At 36.5% G+C, this 20,955-nt stretch overlaps 1 protein-coding gene across 2 annotated transcripts in view; it reads left to right on the top strand.

The window, feature by feature from the left end:
* fmn2 (formin 2) overlaps window positions 1-20,955 on the top strand; it is a 242,202-nt gene that overhangs the window by 163,256 nt on the left and 57,991 nt on the right. For both annotated transcript variants that reach the window (XM_062975121.1, XM_062975120.1), the window contains exons 12-15: window positions 17-163; window positions 1,990-2,049; window positions 3,991-4,111; window positions 16,754-16,846. In XM_062975121.1, coding sequence (XP_062831191.1) covers window positions 17-163; window positions 1,990-2,049; window positions 3,991-4,111; window positions 16,754-16,846 — 421 coding nt within the window. The remainder of the gene's footprint in view (window positions 1-16; window positions 164-1,989; window positions 2,050-3,990; window positions 4,112-16,753; window positions 16,847-20,955) is intronic.

Below are 20,955 nucleotides of genomic sequence, written 5' to 3'. Positions count from 1 at the left end.
CATCTTATTTCCTCAGACATTGAAAAGTGGCTCAGGAGTTATGCGGGTTTTAGGCTTGGTCCTTGCATTTGGAAATTACATGAATGGTGGAAATAGAACAAGAGGACAGGCGGATGGGTTTGGATTAGACATATTGCCCAAACTGAAAGATGTCAAGAGCAGTGTAAGTTTAGCTTCCATTCCTTTGTTCCAGTTGCCACAATTTTTTTTTACATTGTAGTCTTTAACTCAAAGTCCCTCATGCTTATCTTATTAATTAAATGGAAAGCTGAACACATCTGTTATGGATATATTACTTAAAGCATGTTTGTGTACTGTGAGATAGGCTCCAGATTCAATAGTTTAGAATCAACAATATATTTTTGTACAAAGGAAAACTTCTGTAGTTTGATATTTTATTTTTTCTTCATTTCTATACTTGTGCTACATATAGATAATTTTCATCTTCCTTTACATCTGAAATACAAATGAGCCCATCAATTTACATTTGAAAAAATTACAATCTGGGAAAATAAGGTGTTTTTTCCACATGAGCAAGGAACTATATAACATATAAGAACAAGACCAAGAATCATTCTCTTTAGATAACAAATAATAATAGGTAGTATCCAAAGCTGGACTTTTAGTAGTGAAACAATGGAGCCCAGTGGAAATGAAGGGAGATTATTCCTTTCCCTACTACATCCATTGTTGGAGTTTTGAAAGACTGGAAACTTACTCCCCTTAGCTATTTTTCCAGTGTCATTGAGAGTTATAGAGGAAGGGAGAAAAAATAGGATATCTATCCTCTGTGAATCCCCTCTAAAACATCTAGATCAGACTGCTCTGAGGCCTCCAATTCTCCTCATCATTGCTCTCCAGATCTTGAATGCCAATGAGGTATTGCAACATTTTGGTCAAAAATAGAATCTTCCTTGCTGCTTCTCCTTTATTTACTAGAAGTGATAGAGAATGCAGGAGTTTTATGTGTTCCTGCATGTTCTATGTACTGTCTCCCTGTTAAACTTACATGTGATAGGCAGTCCCAAGGGCAAATGCAGTTTCCATCTTTCATTAAACATAGACTTTGAAAACAGAAGAGGAATTATTTATGGCATCATATGATATGATGATCGTTATTATATGCAGACCATAATTCTACTAGCAGATTATACCATACTGATATAAAATCCATCATGCTAGTAGTTACACTTTGTGTGTACTCATGGAGTGCAGAAAAACCCAATGAGACTGAAAAATTACTATAATTTCTTGCTCATTCTGTCTAGTTAGTTACTATATATTCATATATTGTATAGAACAGTAATTTTCAACCCACCAGTGATTCTCAACCCACCAGAAATCCAAGCCAGTTTACCAGCTGTTAGGATTTCTGGGAGTTGAACATCTGAAGACCCACAGGTTGAGAACCACTGGTATAGAACATTCATTAAACTGTGCACATGCATGTGAGGTTAGTGTTTTTGCCTCAATCCTTCTTTAGCATGCACTTTAGCTCTTATTCTTATCAGAGCAATCATGGTGCCCTCTTCCCCTTTCAAATATCCTTTACCTTCTAGCTTAATGATTAATTAAATGTATAAAACTAAAATAGGAACAACTCTAGCATTTACAGTAGAGTCTCACTTATCCAACACTCGCTTATCCAACATTCTGGATTATCCAACGCATTTTTGTAGTCAATGTTTTCAATATATCATGATATTTTGGTGCTAAATTCATAAATACAGTAATTACTACATAGCATTACTGCGTATAGAACTACTTTTTCTGCCGAATTTGTTGTCTAACATGTTGTTTTGGTGCTTCATTTGTAAAATCATAACCTAATTTGATGTTTAATAGGCTTTTCCTTAATGCCTCCTTATTATCCAACATATTCGCTTATCCAACATTCTGCCGGCCCGTTTATGTTGGATAAGTGACACTCTACTGTATCTAATACATGGATGTATTTAAACATTGTAATTTAATTTTGCCTCTACACAGGACAACAGCAGAAGTCTTCTGTCATACATTGTCTCCTACTACTTGCGCAATTTTGATGAGGTGGGTAAATAAAGCCCTCTGTCTTATTTTGTTTCTTTTTAAAATGTTAGAGTTTGATTCATCACCTTAAGAATACAATGGATGAAGTCCATCATTCTTCCAGCAGATATGTGCTGTGGACTTCCTCATCTCCTTCCTCCAACAGCCTTCCATGTCATCAGAAAATATGCCCTTGAGTTTTTTTTCCAAACCTCTAGAAAATGTTTTGAAGAGTACAACAAACCACAAAGGAGGAGTGGGAATTCCATTGGCAGAAAAACACTGTGTGATTCACTTGATTGCTTGGCTTAGTTTGATAAATATATTTTAATGTGTTAAATGTGATTTTGAAGTGAAATAAACTGGATAAAAAACAGCAAAAACCATTGTGAGGATTAAAGTTAGACTTTCACCTAAACAACATCAGCGACCAATAGCTGTCAGGGTAAGCTATTCAAATGTTATTGAATTGCCACTTATCTTCATATGTGATTTGGTTTATTTATTGAATTGTGACATTCATATGCTGCTCCATAACCAGTTCTCTGTGTGACTTCCACTAAAATATCAATCTATCATCCAACCATTATATATCAATATAATTATTCAACCATAAACATACAAATTCAGTATTGAGCAAAAAAGAAAAGGTCACCAAAATAAAAAAATAGAAATTCATCAGCAACAGGTTGTTAAAAATGTTTTTAAAAGCCTGATTCAGTCCTTCCTGAAAAGAATGCAGAATGGTTGCCAGACAAGGTTCTCTGATGGAAATTTTCATTAACAAAGTGCTGGTGGCTACACCTCACTTGGCAAAGGACATGGAGAAAGGTTACCAAAGATTACCTCACTGTCTGGGTGGGAAGAAATGACCCATATCACCTGGCGTCAAACTGTTTGGTGCTTTATGGATTGAAATCAGAACTTGTACTTGAAAAATTGACCAGAGGCCAGCCAAGATGACAAAAGTCTGATATGAATGAATCCATTCATGTTTAACAATCTTGCCACCTTGTTTGGGTCTAATCAAAGTTTCCATAGTATTTTCAGAAACTGTCATTTATAAACACATTAAACGATGACTTCCAAAAGGAATATAGCAATGATGAAGTTATTTCTGTCCTGAAAGAGTTGCAAGTGGTTTATTAGCCTCAACTAGTAAAAGGTACTTAGAACCACATGGATATTTAATGGCAATTATTATAAATCAATGAGTACTTCTACATTTTGAATCTGAATCTTACCTTTTTCAGAGTGGGCTGAATACTATTCAGATGTACAAATAATCCTTCCAGTCACAATTCCTGTATCTTGGCTGGACAGAGACACCAGTGTGCTTCCTTCATATAGTCCTAGTTTGGCTCTCCAGGATTAGATAAAGTGAGAGTAGAAGTTGGGTGTCATCAACATGTTGGTGATATGTCACACTTCATCATTCACCATGGCTAGGGCTCATTGGAGTCTCAATTCAATTTTTGGATGTCACATCTTGTCCGTCCCCATCTCCGCCCCCCCCCCCCCCCCCCGTTGTATATAACTGTACAGATATAAGCCTGAGTCATACTGCTGGTAATCTTGACGAAGACAGACAATGAGACTGAGTTCATATTTTAATGTAATAAGATATATTTTGTGGCCTCCTCCTGTTTCTCAGCTGGAGACATACAACTCATCCACTCATCTGAAGACTTCAGCCACATAAATATAATACAAAGCTTGGCTCCTCTTTCCCATCAGCACATACTAAATCATTAAGTGATATTTCATGGTTAATTTGCCTGTATTATGATACTCTGATGCATAGTAGTGTTATGTAGAGTAGAGTAGAGTAGAGTAATGAGAGTGGTAGAGTAATGAGAGTGTATTACTGTATGTCTTGGACATCATATTTGACTTAAGCACTATAGTGTCTACTTCATTTTCTTTTAATATATTGACCATATTTATTTTATGCTTTGTCAGGATGCTGGAAAAGAGCAGTGCATCTTCCCTCTTCCAGAGCCCCAAGATCTTTTTCAAGCTTCTCAGTTAAAGTTTGAAGAGTTTCAAAAGGATCTCCGCAAGCTTAAAAAAGACTTGAAAGGTATGTAGCTTGTTTGGGGTTCATTGTTGCTTTTCATTTGAAATACACCCAGAAAAATGTCTGATGCAGGTATCCAGTATGTGCTAGCAATCCTAAATAAACATCTCCCTCCCCCATATAATTCAGTTTAAAGCGCCCATGATCACGTTTTTGAGACTCCTAGCAAATACATTATTTTTAAATATCATGAGGTGCAACCCATGTCTTGCTAAAATTTCTTCTTCATGAATGCATAGGCCAGTGATTGTGAACCTATGACACGCGTGTCAGCACTGACACATCTAGCCATTTTTGCTGACACGCAGTGGTCATCTGTTGGGTTGTTAAGTGTTTTCTGGCCAAATTTGGTGTCATTTCATCCAGTTGTTTTTTTTGTTTACTCTGTCCTACAAATGAACAGTACATTTATATAGATAGATAGATAGATAATTATTATATCCTATTACTATATTATCCTATTAATATATTTTATATCATTCTATTATTATTCTATTATTATTGTAGTATAATATATTATTACTATTATATTATATTATTATTATATTATTCATTAGTCATGACTATACTGAAACTAGAATAGAGAGAAATCAGTGTGGAAACTTTGTGAAGTTGAAAATGCAAGAAGTACCATAGATTGCTGTACATGGAAATAATGGTAGTAAATAGTATACAGTTATATATTACAATTATACATTTTTGTTATTTAAACTATACATATTGCAAAATTATGGTTTTTTCCCCCAAAGTGACACACCATCCAAGTCATGCTAGGTTTTTTGGTGAATTTTGACACACCAAATGCAAACGGTTGCCCATCACTGGCATAGACCATGGTCCAAAAACACAAATGAACTTCAGTGTTTATTAGGCTACAGTTCTATAAACCCTTACCTGGAATTAATTTCCATTGAAATTAGTGAAATTTACCTGTGAGTAAGCATATCTATTAGTATTGTTTTTAACAATATTGACTTGTTTTAAAGGCAGATACACATGGGATAAATATTATATGTAAGAAATGAACATACCCCAGTGCTACATAAATATTGTGTATTACTTCTGTAACTTGTCGCTTTGTAGATAGGAAGTAAGTCTTAGTAGCTTGGTTGAATACCTTTGATATTGACTCTTCACTAATAAACCAGTTCTGCCTCTCCTTAGCTTTTTAAATATCTGAAAATTATGTAATCTTTCTCCCTGCTGTCCCTCTATTGACATGTACCGGTATATTTAATATTCCCACATCCTTTATCCTGGGGGTTGTGTGTGTCAGATCTCTCTACAGCAACCATACTGGGTAGTAATAATAATAATAATAATAATAATAATAATAATAATAATAATAATCTTTATTTATACCCCGCCACCATCTCCCCAACGGGGACTCGGGGCGGCTTACATGGGGCCATGCCCAGGGTACATCCTGACTGTTATGATATTCTGAAACATAGTCTTCTTTTTCCATATGTAATTTGGGATCTGATTGAAAGCATGCAAGCTTTTAAAAAATCAGAAGGTATTTAAGAACATGTTTAAAAATAGGGTTGAAGCTTAATGAGCTTCTGTAACAACATAAAGAGGTTATCATACTGTGATCATCCTCTGGAAGACTGGTCACTGCTGGACAGAATAAGTTCCTCCTGCACCATGTGCCTCCTATTCTGAACACATAGACACATACACACACAATCACACATGCAGATATACTTATCTGCATATGCATATATATGCAAATATACATATGGAGAGAAGAAGAGGAAGGCAGAATGCATAAACAAAAATCTGATTTCTAGAGTGTCTGACTTTAAGCATATCTTGTAATTGAATTCTAAAAGTAAAATGCACTTTTCTTTCACAGAAAACTAAGTTTGCCAAAGTACTGTATATACTCGAGTATAAGCCTAGTTTTTCAGCCTTCTTTTTAAGACTGAAAATGTCAAGGACAGAACGCCACAAGATTCAAGATAACAGAGTTTATTGGATTACAGAACTCAAAAATGCCCGTAAAATACAAGGGCCAGGCAGTATTAGCCTTTAGGAGCAAAAAGGGACAAGGAAAAACGTTCAAAAGATAAACCGGATTAAACCGGAGTTTAATCCGGGTAAAAACAAACTGCTTGCTTCAGCCTGGGGATAAACAAAACAAAAGCCGAGGAACAAAAGATACAAAAGAATGCAACTAATTGGCAGCAGATTCCTCTCTGCTGCCAACACTGTGCTTAGAGTAACTTGCGTCGCTCCCACACACACAGCAGACAGGATTTCCAACACGAACAGATCAGCCAAGGATTGTAGCAGTAGAGTAGACCCAGTTCCTTTCCGTAGATCAAAGCCAGAAGCAGACGTTTGTAGTTTCCAAGTCCAAGAAGGGGGAAGACAAGCCGTGGTCAGTTCAGTCCGAGTTTTCAAAGCAGGAGATGGCGTCCGTCAAGAAGACGACGGAAGGTCAAGCTAATAAGAGTAAGCACAGGTTTGCACAAACAAATGCCCACACAATTCCTCCCGCCGTCTGACCCTGAATTCCAAAACAACTTACGTATCAGCACACGAAAACACACCAGTCTTCAGGAAAGCGTCCCACACAGATCCCAAGCGTTCGTCCAGATTACCTTGCCCAACGCAATTTGCAATTGCTCCCAAGCCCCATTTTATGCCAGTTACAAATCCTCATCACTGTCAGCTGTCCTCCTTAACCCGGGCGTTTCCTCATCACTTTCCTCATCAGAGCTGGAACACCTCTGACTACGCCCCACAGCATCTCCAGCTGTGGATCCCGTCCCATCCCTCCAGCTATACCATGGGTCTAATCCTGAAGGTCCCCATTCATCTTCTATCCCATCATGGCCAGTGGCACCCAATTCCTCCCTCACCCGAGTCCAATCCATCTCATCCTCCTCCGAGCTAACCAGCCCCTCCTCCATTCTCTCCGTAAACCCCTCAAAAGACTCTTCGTCAGATGGTGCTGCAAAAATGTCTCGCAGTCTTTTTCTTTCTCGCTCCTCGAGAGTATCTGACTCTCGAGGAGTCTTACGCCCACATCTGTCAGTAACAGAGCCATGAGGCTCAATCATAACAGAAAAAGCCCCCCTCAGCTTATACTCGGGTGAGGGTCCTGGTTGGCTTATATTTGGGTCAGCTTATACTCGAGAATATATGGTACATTCATTATTTTTCTCTATTATTATTGGTATTATTACATTTATTATTTTTCTCTATTATTGTTGCTACTATTACATTTATTTTACTCTATTATTATTATTATTATTATTATTATTATTATTATTATTATTTTATGACACAGCAAAAAGATAGATATGCTGGATTTCATATCACAAAATCACTAGTCGAACACTTCCCAAGTGTCTAGGACTGTGTGATGTATTTTCGGATGATGCACGCAGATCCCAGCAGGGTGGACTTTTGCAGCTGGCAGATCGTAATTTTGTCAATGTCTATTGTTTCCAAATGCCGGCTGAGATCTTTTGGCATGGCACCCAATGTGCCCATCACCACCGGGACCACCTGCACTGGTTTCTGCCAGAGTCTTTGAAGTTCAATCTTGAGGTCCTGATAGCGGCTGAGTTTTTCCTGTTGTTTTTCGTCAATGCGACTGTCACCTGGGATGGCGACATCAATGATCCAAACCTTTTTCTTTTCCACAACTGTGATGTCTGGTGTGTTGTGTTCCAGAACTTTGTCAGTCTGGATTTGGAAGTTCCACAGTATCTTTGCATGCTCATTTTCCAATTCTTTTGCAGGTTTGTGATCCCACCAGTTCTTTGCTGCTGGGAGGTGGTACTTGAGGCATAAGTTCCAATGAATCATTTGGGCCACATAGTTGTGCCTCTGTTTGTAGTCTGTCTGTGCAATTTTCTTACAGCAGCTGAGGATATGATCAATGGTTTCGTCGGTTTCCTTGCACAGTCTGCATTTTGGGTCATCAACTGATTTTTCGATCTTGGCCTTAATTGCATTTGTTCTGATGGCTTGCTCCTTGGCTGCAAGGATCAGGCCTTCTGTCTCCTTCTTCAGGGTCCCATTCGTGAGCCATAGCCAGGCCTTAGTATTATTATTATTATTATTACATTTATTATTTCACTCTGATCTTATTATGTTATTATGACACAGCAAACAAGCTAGATATGCTGGATTTCATTATTATTATTATTATTATTATTATTATTATTATTATTATTATTATTGCATTTATTATTTTACTCTATTATTACATTTATTATTTTCCTGTATTTATTATTAGTATTATTACATATATTATTTTACTCTATTAAGGATACATAAGCACATTTACATTGAAGAAGATGAGAATAATGATTTGATCAGAGTTACACTGTCAAGGACAGAACGCCACAAGATAAGATATAACAAAGTTTATTGGAGTTACAGAACCAAAAATGCCCGTAAAAGACAAGGGCTAGGCAAACATTGGCCTTAAAAGTAAAAAGACACAAGGAAAACGTTCAAAAGATAAACCGGATTAAACCGGAGTTTAATCCGGGTTAAACCAAAAAAGCTTACTTCAGCCTGGGACTAAAACAAACAAAAGCTGGTGAACAAAAGGTTCAAAGGAATACAAAAAACTGGCAGCAGATGCTTCTCTGCTGCCAAAAGCTATGTTTGAGTAACTAAGAGGTTACTCCTCCACACAGCAAGCAATTTCCAGATACAAACGCAGCATTCAAGGGCAGAAGCGGTCAGCGAAGTTCCAATCCGGTCCGAAGGTCGTAAGGCAGATACAGACGTTTGTAGTTCACCAGGTCCAACGATAATCACAGGAAGGAGAGTCCGAGGCCGTAGTCAGTCAGTCAGTCAGTCCAGAATAAACAGATGGCGTCCGTCAAGAAGACGACGGAGGTCCAAGCTATTAAGATTAAGCACAGGTTGCACAACAAAAGCCCACACAGTTCCTCCCGCCGTCTATGCCCAGTGTCCTTGGTAACTTACGTAGTCAGCAAACGAATCACACCCGTCTTCAGGAATTTCCCACACAGAGCCCAAGCGTTCGTCCAGATTACCTTGCCCAACGCAATTAGCCATTGCTTCCAAACCCCATTTTATGCCAGTTTACAGCTCCTCATCACTATCAGCTGTTACCCTAATTCCAGGCGTTTCCTCATCACTTTCCTCATCAGAACTGAAACACCTTTGACTACGCCCCACAGCATCCCCAGCTGTGGATCCCGTCCCATCCCTCCAGCTTGTCCACGGGTCTAATCCTGAAGGTCCCCAATCGCCTTCCATACTATCATTGCCAGTGGCACCCAAATCCTCCCTCACACGAGTCCATTCCATGTCATCCTCCTCTGAGCTAACCATCTCTTCCTCCATTCTCTCAGTAAAACCCTCAAAGGAATCCTCGTCAGATGGTTCTGCAAATAAGTCCCGCAGCCGCTTCCTTTCTCGCTCCTCGAGAGTATCTGACTCCCGAGGAGTCTTACGACCACGTCTCCCAGTATCGGAGCCATAAGGCTCAACCATAACATACACAGTCTTATCTTAAACTTGAGCTTTATGTAAATATTCAAAAACATTAAACCTACTGATGCCTCAATTAATGTAATTTTATTGGTATCTATTTTTATTTCTGAAATTTACCACCCTCAGCTTATACTGGAGTCAATGTTTTCCCAGTTTTTTGTGGTAAAATTAGGTGCCTCAGCTTATATTCGGGTTGGCTTATACTCGAGTATATAGGGTATGTGTTTTTCTACCTGCAATTTACTTATGAATTAAAATATTTCTACCTTGTCCTATATCATAAGATTTTATGTGATGTTCACATAAAATAAACAGGTAAAAACAATGAGTAATGTTAATATGCTAAAACATAATCAAATTTAACAAGCCATAAGAGGTTCAAAATGTTAAACCATGTGCAAGCCTTTTGAAGCAAATCAGTTTGGCCTGGAGGTTTAATAATTGGATGCTTCAGGACACTGCATTCAAAACGTGGAGTCTCCTGATTCTAGCAAATGCTAACATAGGTTGCTATATCTGACCACTTTGGTGTGTTGGCTGTCTGTGGGAAACCACACAAACTTACAATTGTATTTATAATGTAAAATGTTTTCTTTATGCTGCATAATCAGGATGTTAAGCTTGGGTGCACATGTGCTTAAAAGGGAATTCATTGTTGGTTTTCCTTAAAGGGAAATATTGTTTGCATGAACACACCTATTTCTATATATTTGGCCTGCCCATTTTCTTCTTAATTTTTTTAAATTCTGATTTTTCCTATTTTGTGAGCATTAAGTACTCGCTTTTGCTAATCTCTGGAAGTGGGAAAGGTATCACAGGCATGAAAATATCCAACATTTCATATTTTCTCTTCTTTTTTATGAAAGGGGCCTTCATTTGAAGCAGGATTTTCATTTGTAGTTTCATCAAGTATTTATCTTTCCTGATCATCCTGCTCAGTTGCTACCAATTCCAACTTCTTTTGTTTTAAAGCCTTATGTGGCTGGACATTAATGTGTTATGTACCAGACATTCGAATAAACAAAGGACCATAGACAGTGAGGCATTTTATTAATATATCTGCTGCTTTGGCTCCATCGATTGCCCCTCGATTTCACAGCTCTCCAGGATTCTCAGTTTAACCTTTCTCAGTTCAGTGACATATAGTTTGTTAAGCAACTTGATCTGCTTTTGATCTCCCCTGGCTGTCAGCAGACCTCCTTGATGCAGTCATGTGCTGTTCTAACTTTCAGTAATGCTGTCATTACAGACTTCAAATGTTAGTATTTGCTACAAGCCTTAAAACAACTTGCTCTTAAACAGCATTGGAAAGCGAGATCCATGGAAACAATATATTTAAGTTTAAATGTTGTGTATTATTCTGCAGGATTTCCATTACTTTGACACACACATCTGTGTTCGTTCACACATTAGATCATCTTGAAGTGATTGATAACATAACATTGCAAACCTATGAGTTTGATGAGAGCTATTCCTAGAGAAATGTATATAAGATGGCAGCTTGAGATCAGTTGCTTTCAGCGGCTCTTGAAAATTAATACTGTCATAGACTTTCTAGTTGTTGTGCTTCCAAAGTGGTTTTGCAAATTATTTCACACCCAAGTTACTGACACACATTTCAATGTATCACGCAGGGTGCTGTTTTCTTGTGATATATTGCCAACAGCTAGGTTGCAAAACAAAACCAAAAATCATGCTCTTGAATTATGATCATATTTCAATATTTTATCAGAGTCCTTTGCTAAGAAACTTTTAAGTGCGGGGAATGTTTTCCTTGGCTTCTTGGCCATTCCTCTACTTCTATGGTGCCATTCACCCAGGTTCCTGATCACATGCTCTTCAATATTTCACAGGTGACTTATGTGACTGAACAACATCAATGTGTGATCAAGGTGACAATAGTTATTAATAATGATGAGCAGACAAACTAGGAGATGATACATCAATTTTTGTCATAGCCTGCATGGAAGGGCAAGATTGCCCTCTTCCATTTGCTGAGATAGCTGAGCAAAAATGACTTTTGCAGCATTGTAATTCATCTGAAGTAAAAGAAGTAAGCTGAATGACAAAAAGAGTAAGTTGGGAGATAACATGAAAACTGTGTCAATTCATAAGCAGGTGGAAAGTGGGATGGCAGGGGACTAATCGGAGCTGTTGAGAAAAATTGAGATAGTTGTGGGGTGGGGAGACATTTACATTTACATTCTTCTCTGTCTGCAGAGAAGAATGTAAATGTAAGATCTGGAGATGGCTGTACTCAGAAGGAGAATTAAGACCACAAAGATAGGGCAGATTCCAAAGGGAAAATAACCATTAGGAATGAATAAAGGCAAAATTCAGTTGTGCAGCTGTGCAGATCCATACCAGGTCCTGCGTGGGATCTGCAAAGGGGCCTAGCTTACTATCTGAAGACCCTATTATAGTAATCTCATTAATTTTACATGGTAGTCATCAGATCTATATGTAACTTGCATAAGTAAGACTGCATTTTGTCCAGGTAACTATTATATAAATATAAATAAAGTTTTTTAAAATTTTATTATATTAATATGTAACAATATTCTCTTTCAGCATGGCATCATTCAACAAGTAAAAACCATTGAGAAAAAGGAGCAGTATTTAAAAGCTTCCTGGATGTATATAGACCTATTCCGTAGTGGGACCTTCGCTTCTTTTAGGCATAAAGGAGAAACTGGTGTATCTTAAATTCTGCGATAACTGGATAAACAACAGTCTTAACATGTTCAAAATAAATAAATAAATAAATAATCATCATCTTTATTCTTATACCCCGCCCATCTCCCCAAAGGGACCCGGGCAGCTTACAAGCCCGAACAACAACATAACATAGCATTACATGTATAAAATTTAACAGCAATTTAAAACATTCCAACAATAAACAAAAATGACATAACAAGACAATTACTTTAAAAGCCCGAGCATCAATTTTGCACACGGCAAAAGGTGACTAGTGTAGAGCTCAAGGGTCTATTGATAAAATCAGAGTGAAAAAAGGAGGAATATGGGGAGAGGTTCCATTAAAGTGCTATTACATATGGGATAAGGAACAGTAATAAGGTGCCTCTTCAAGTTTATTAAATGTTGAGTTATGGCAATTTGTTCCTCTTGAAAGCACTGTATGGCACAAGCGTTAATGATGATAGTGCTAAACAGACAAGAAATGAAATTGATCATGTGAATAGGTCTCATATATTATATATTTAACAAATTTTGTTTATGATAAAATACTGAAATATTACAGTTATTTCACATGAAGTTACTAGGTTAAAATGCAGGTAAACAATTCTTTCTAAATGAATATTTTATTTTTTCTTCTACTTATCTGCATAATACATACATATTATACTTACTTATATCCCACTTTCTTCCCTTAAACAAGACTTTCTTCCCTTAAACAAGTGGCTCACAACACTAAAAACAGTACAAATTACACATGTATAATGGATCATTGCATTGATTCTACCCTGTAGAGATATAAATAAACATAAACATAAAAATAATAATAGTAATACTAATATTAGATACAGCCTCAGACACAGAATTGGCATGTAACAATATTCTAAGGCTAGGATCTCAGAGGATGACAACCAGCATTCCACATGTACTTCTCATTTCCAGTTAAAGTAAGAGGACTACTGAACTCATCAGTAGCTTGCATGACTGCATTGCCTCATAGAACTCTGCTGGGACTAGTCGATGCTCTGTCCTTCACCCACATACTTCAGTAGCCTCTGCAAACTTCCATGAAAGGGTTAAATGACTGGAACATTTCTGCATGCAGACTCTTAAACCGAAACCATATGGAAAATAAAGCCAGGATTTCAGTCAATCTGTGAGTCATGTTTTACTGTCCTTAAAATTTCAAACTAGGAGCTGTCTGCAGAAGCTTCTGAAGCCCCAACAGTCCTTAGCAAAGTTCTAACAATACCAAAAATTAATAAAAGAAAACGGAGAAGTCTTTCTCTTCTGTTGAAAAAGTATGCTATTCAGATAAATTAGGTTTTGTTTCTTTATATTAAATTCTAGGCTCCTGTTAAAGTCTCCAACATCAAGTATTTCTATATAATTTTGAGATAACCAGATCAGATGCAAGTCTCTCATTCAATAAATATTTAGAAAATCACATTCTATACGTATATTTTTTTTAAAAAAAAAATCAGTAGAAAGAGGGTTCCAAATATGAGATGTGTTCATAATTTCCTCTTGTTTAAAAACATGGCAGATTATTATTATTATTATTATTATTATTATTATTATCCTGCTTTGCTCCCATGGGTGGGACTCAATGCAGGAAAAAAGGTAAAAACAAGGCTACATGATATAAAAACACCACATCTCCCCAACCCAAGCATATGAACAATAACCCAACACATAGTATAAACACATTGCATAAATGATATAAATAGACTAAAATGACAACATTTATCATTATCATTAAAATCCTTATACCTCAGACCACTGAGGTTATTATAAAACATCATATTATTATAAAACAACAGATTTCTAAAATTTAAATGAACACATTTTAATTGTGATAAGATTTGTGCGAGATTTTGATAGCAGTGCCTTTGAACTATGGTTCCACACAAGAACACACACACAAGAAGATAGGCATTCCATATATAAAAGTCCAACTGTTTGTCCCATTGTTTGGAATTAAAAGGTATACAGGTTTCAGGTTGTATCTAGCTCTGCAATTAAGGAAGAAAAAGCAATATTAGCTTCCCATTTCTGAAATTTCTTTGAACAATTAAGGAGGGTGAAAATTTTCTTTACTTAATATGGATCGTTAACCATACACATCAGAGGTGAACACCTTCTCCTGTTCCCCAGAAAGTGCTGGAACCCTCATTTCCAAATTTTAGCCAAAAACAAGTTCATCATACACAGATATAACAAGAACCAACTTTTTGATAATTAGTTCTGTATATATGGAGTGGCTGTGGGGTGGAGGTGTTTTTCACATAAACTACTAATCCTGGATCTGAAGTGGCAATTAGTAGACATTTTTTTTCTGTTTGGAGGGTGAGTTTTGCCCAAAAAATGTGGGGATTGTGGAGACTTTGTGTTCAGTCAAGACCTGGGGGAGGTTGTAGAAAGGAGACTGAGATTACATGGAGCCCACAAAGCATACTCTCCCTACCGCTGATATACATTCACTTCTGTGTGGCTTTTTTCTGCTTTCAACTGGTGCTCAGAAAGTACATCAGTTTTGCTAGAAGAGGGAACAGAAGTTAAGAGACCACATAAGTTATCAAAACAAGTTTGTATTGCACTGCAGACCCTGCATTTGCTGTGAAATTGACTTAACGTAGCATTTGTTTAGGCACTGAGCCTGTAAACACTTTTATGTATTTTTAACTTTGTAACCATGAATGGTCTCATTGAGGTCAAGAAAATTCACATGGTACTGTAGTTAAGCATGTTTACATGTGTGTGTGATCTAAGCCTCAGCAAATTACTGTAACCAAGTAGTCCATGCCACAAAGTTTAGAAATATCATTTGTGCTCTTTCATTTGCACAAGTTGTATATGCTTCTAAAGCTTGTCCCTGTGAGACAGATGCTGTGTTTATGTGTTAGTTTCTTACCAAATAGTTAATAGTTAATTCAGTTAACTTTAAGTAAAAAGTTTGACTATTAAACTGCTCTAAAGTTCTGCCTAATTCCTAATTCTTGGAGCCCTACTGCTGCCAATGAACTCCAAGCTATTTTGTTTTAACCAAGAATTCTTAGTAGTCTGCCTCATTTTGACTCTTCTCCTTTAGCTACACTAATGAAATACTGTTTTTTCAAAACTCTATCCATGTGAAATTTATGCTTCTAGAGAAGTAATATTTTAAAAGCATGTAGTATAAATTTTTCTAAACATTTTTTAAACAACTAATTTCAGTTTTTTTTTCCAGTTTTTGCCAAAGGCAATCTTTTTAGATTGTTATGAAGTCTGACAAAGTGCCATCATGACAAGGCTTTGATTTAGCCTTCCTTGACATTCTGTTGTAATCAACATTTTAACAAATAGTTCAGATGAACATCTTAATGAAAATGGTCTGCATTTGAAGAATGCCAACAAGTTCCAAAACCACCAGTGAAATAAAATCAACAGCTGTACAATGCTCATTATTTAAAGTAACTTCTCAAGGATCTTTCATTTAACTTTTATTTTTTAACTTTTATTTGAGCATCAGATTTCAGTATTGTAACTGAATTCTGTAAACTGGTAACATGATTAATGTGTTATTCAGTTTCCATTATGAACAAGACTGCCTGAATCATTTTTTCCAAGTACAGTTTTAAAGATGCTGGCCTATATTTAATTGTTACTCCCAGCTAAGTCCACGGAACCATTTGCTGAAGGAGTAAGTCAATGATTCCATAGATATACTGCAACTGAAAATAGCAATTGGACCTAGGTCGGTGGTGAATAACATCTGTAACCTAGAAAGCATTTCCACATTTCTTCCCATTCTTTTAGTGTCCTCTGATACACCATGCAAGGCATAGTATATGTGTTTCTGACTGATAAGAACACAGTGCCATTTCAAGAATGTAATCTGAAAGAAAGGTTGAGGGCTTGTACTTTTCCTACAGGTAGTCTGAATTTGAATTTGGGGGTATATGTTTGGGAAGAACAAGATTTCATAAAGGAATTGAGACATTGGTTTATGCTTATGCAGAAAAAAGCTTAGCATTCTTTCACACTCAAATTTTGTTAAATTCTTCTTGAAACAAAAAAAGAAGGAAAATGCTCTGTTGCTTCTGTGTTCAAGTTATGTTCTCAGATTAAACTGCAATCTTTTATGAGGGAAGCATGGCACGTTTTTAAAGTGACATGTAAATGAATTAGCCTGACCTCCTGTCCCAATCTGTACAATCTATTCTATTCTGCCCTTGATGGCTTTTTGTCAACTGAACAAAACACTGACTGTACCAATCCAAGACCTGATAGCAAGGCATTCCATCTTATGTGATTTTGCATAGACCAAACAGTTATGGCAGGCCATTCTTGGGTTGCTGGAGCCAACAGGTCAAAGGATCAGACTGCGGGTGAAAATAAAGGGGTGGGGGGAGAAGGTTGTTTGTAATTAATAGCATTGTAATCCAAAGTTGTTACTTCAATTTTCAGCATGTGAGACAGAAGCAGGAAAAGTTTGCCAGTTTTCATTGGAAGAGCACATTCAGCCCTTTAAAGACAACATGGAGAAATTCATTAGTCAAGGTAAATAATGACATGTCATTTAACCTTTCCACATTTTATCAAAAGGAGGTTATAGAAACAATGTTTAGACATGGTGAGTAAAGGGTCTATTTACTTTGGAACCATAGAAATGTGTAGATTAGCTTCATCAGATAGTCTTTCATTTCAAAACAGCTTTACCTGTGTGGTATTTCATTTCTGAGTGATAGTAAATGCAGTTTCCAGCTTTTAAATATAACTCTCTATTGAGTTTTTATTTTGTATAGAGAATCGTTTATCTTTCTTTATAGCTTCATAAAACTGGGAGCTGGAGCTGTACATTGACTTGTCTCCAAAGACATGGCTACATTTTCCAAAGTACCAAAAATATGGTATGGTGAAAACTTCTGGGTTTTTTTCACTTGCAAATTGCCTTTGAAATGCCATATGTTTTGGAAACAAAATCTAAAGAATTGTGTAAAATGCTTGAGTCACATTCACAAAAAGTGCCACAAATGTCAACTTGCAGCCAATGAATCACTTCTCACTTCAATTCCAGAGTTTTGGAGGGTGGAATAGCATGGAAACAAGCCAGAAAAATCTGAAAGTCAGGCTTAGATGTCCTATAACATGAATCTGTTTGTTATTGTGCTTTTTCCACTCATGAAAGACGGATGGATGGGTGAATAGATGGATGAAAAGATAGAAACAGAATATCCCTATTATTGTTATTATTAATTGTTGTTATGGCTTGAAACTGAGATAGAAACATTGTAGCTTTTCTTCCTTGATTGCCTGTCTTTGAATATGTAGCAGAGGTGTCTCACCTAAAAACTTGAGAATTAGAGATGTAATCCTTGAGAATTTCCTATTGGAAAGTGGCATTAGTAATTTTAGCAATTATTTTCCTGCTGGGAGAAAAGCAGGAAAGTCTATCCGGTAGCTTCGGTCCCCACACCACAGGCAGAAAGGCCTCCCAATACCTGGCTGCTAGTCTTGCATTGCATGGAAGAGGATCACTATATTTATTTTAAAATATTTATTTAAGAAGTTTGCAGACTGTCCTTGAATTTACTTACTTTTTTTTTTTTTTACAAAATTCACCCCCCCCCCCCCCGCAAAAAAGCATTTTCTGTGCAGAAATGTGTCTTTTGCAGAAAATACTGTGGTCAGTTTCCTATTCTGCATAAAACCTGCGAATGAATGGATGAATGAGCAGGCACACCTCAGCAACCACTTTAAAGGTGGAGGTGGATGGCTGGTGACAAAAAGTATCACATTTTGAAGCATTTAAAGAGTTTTGATTTTTAATTAGGGATGCTCAACCAGTATATCTTTTTACTGTCATGATTTTGCTGTTTTTGTGTACTTTTGTAGATTTTTAGAAAGTACATGTTTTGACAGTATTTTATTGTATGACCTGTCTCACAATTTCTATAGTGTATATGCTACAAATTACATTAAACTCTGAGCGGTGAGATTTGGGCAAATTCTGGTCGAATAGCAACTCTGATAGGTCTGTCTGAATCTAACCCAGGCAGCTTACCAGCTGTTAGGAATTGTGGGAGTTAAAGTCCAAAACACCTGGAGAGCCAAGGTTTTCCCATGCCTGATCTAACCTGAAGGGAGCTCCTTTGCTTCCCCTGAAATGATCACTGCAGGCTCTTAAATATTCCCAGTGTTGATGATCATCAAACCCACTTTCTCCTTTCTCTAACTTACCAGATTTCCTTTGAAAGACGTTCTGAGTTCTTCCAATTCATGGCAGCAGAGAGAGAGAGAGAACATTTTGATGATCTTAAAAGAGCTTGTCCATCTATAATCAGAAGAAGTAAATGGACTAGGAATTTAGTGTATAACTAACTTATAAAATGATATAAATAGATGCATTTAGACCTGTAACAAAAAAAACCTCTAGAAGATATGGGAACTGTGAACTTAGGGATATATATTTAACTTTGAATAACTCACCTCCAAACAATATATCCTTGAATTGGAGAAATTCTGACAATTGAATATACCCGACTTCTTTCTCCAAAATAATGTGGAAATGTGTGAACACGAACAGCTATCACAGGAGTAGAAACCATGTAGCCCTCCAAAAACTGGACTGCAATTCTCAGTTCAACTCTACCTGTGGGAACTATGTTTCCTACTCCATCTTTTCAGAGGTGATTTTCCCAACAGGGAGGGTGGTACTTCAGAAGCTGGTTGTAAAAGAAAACAAAATTAAATTGCTTTACAGCAGTGGGATTAGGGCAAGGACATTGAAATGGGAAGGAGTGTATATTACTTTCATGTCCAGTAATTCTCCTTTCAAGAGTTCCTTTTCCCTGTATTTGCCTTCCTAGAAAATTATGGGCTGAACATATATACATTTTAACATTGTAAGACTATGTTTAGCACAGAAGTGACAGATTCAGTTTGGAAGACCTCTTTGATTCAGTTCCAAAATGCAGTAATATTTTATACTTTTCAATATGTAATCCTTTTGTTTTTATTTGTCTGCAGTGAATTCACTCTTGAAACAGTTCAAGTAGTATTGCTCTTTCCTCCTTAGTCTTTGACAGGCTTTTGATCTCAATATTTTTTCTAAGGGTTTTTGTTCTTTATGTCGTCTTAATCAATGAGTTATTTTACCTAATGGCACAAAGATAATTTACGAGGAAAGGGAAGGTAACACTTGGCACCTCTGAGAATGTGTACATTTATATAGGTGTGACTGTGAAAAGTAAGATGGAATTTCCAAACATTTTTGTAGTTTAGTTAATATTCTCTGAGTATACTGTTTTTTTAATTCACACTATGTGATTTCCTTTTCTTAGTCAAGCTGTTTATTTCAATATCTGAACTTTTCTTTTTAAATTATTCTCTGTGTCACTCTAGACATCCTTGTAGGCTGTCTGTTATTTATATAGCTAAAAGTAAATTTAAAGAAAAAATTGCCTTTAAAGGTTTTCCAGTTCACAAGGATTGTACAAAGTAATAAACAGGAGATGAACCATAATTCTGAGCTTTCTAATATTCCACAGTTTAAGGTTCCTTGCATCTAGAGAACCACATCATTCATGATATAGGTCAAAGATATGGATATCACTTCTAATCTACTAGTTCAAAGAAAATATAGCCAAATTTTATCTGATACTTGTTAGATCAAGCCCCTTTGTTACCAGTCACACACGCTGAACTCATTTGGCACTATCTAATACAAATGTGGCCCAAATACTATATCAATTTTTACTATAGCGGTCCCCTAAGTTGATTTGTTTAGTGTTTTGACACTTTCAGGGTGGTAGAGTGCAAGTCTCTTCTAGACATAGGAGGAGAAGAATGTGCTCTTGTTGCACATTTGCTTTGGAATTTTTCCCTTCTATTTTGACTTATAATATGCTCAAATTTGTGCTGCAGATAAATTTATGTTCTCTGATTATTTTATCTTGTAAGAAATACAATAAAGAAGCATAAGCAAAATTGGGAGGATTTTTAAACATTCACCTACTAAAAGACATTTAGTATTAACGCCAAGTTTAAAAAAAAACTTTGTTTTCAAATACATTACAACTTGCACCCTTGGTTTGCTTCTAATGAGTTTAAAAAAAAAAAAAAAAACTACTAAAACGAACATAGGTCCTGGTTAGACAAACATATTTTTCTCTATGAGTACAAGTAGAAAATCTATAATGCATACAGTCAACCCTCCACATTTGCTGGGTTTAGGGGCTACAGTCTTATCTCTCATTCATCCACAATCAAAATAAAAAGCATTTCAGTATATGCTGCATAAAATGGTGAATTAAGATTCTGAAAAGCAATATTTCAATGCTTCTGGACCTGTGGCAATAGATCATAGCAACCTAAACAATCTAAGGACTTTCGCATCATACTTCATTGGCTTTACTCCTATAGCTGCAAAGTGACAAAGATCTGAGTATGCTTGTGTATAATGCATATTTCCTTTTGTGTGTGTAGTGCATAGTTCCAATTTGAGAAAAATCTGCATTTCATTTATGAATTCATAGTAAGAGACAGTGGGAAAAAATGTTCAGGAGCAGAAAGAAAGATAAAATATTACCAAACTTATAATTCAGCAGTGGCATTTATGAATAAGGCAAGTATAATGGGAGATGTTAGTTACATGCATCTAGATTGTG

This window comes from Anolis carolinensis, chromosome 1, assembly GCF_035594765.1.
Source record: "Anolis carolinensis isolate JA03-04 chromosome 1, rAnoCar3.1.pri, whole genome shotgun sequence".
Lineage (NCBI taxonomy): Eukaryota > Metazoa > Chordata > Lepidosauria > Squamata > Dactyloidae > Anolis > Anolis carolinensis.
The sequence above is the reverse complement of the archived record's forward strand: the minus strand, read 5'-3'. Positions and strand labels throughout refer to the sequence as shown.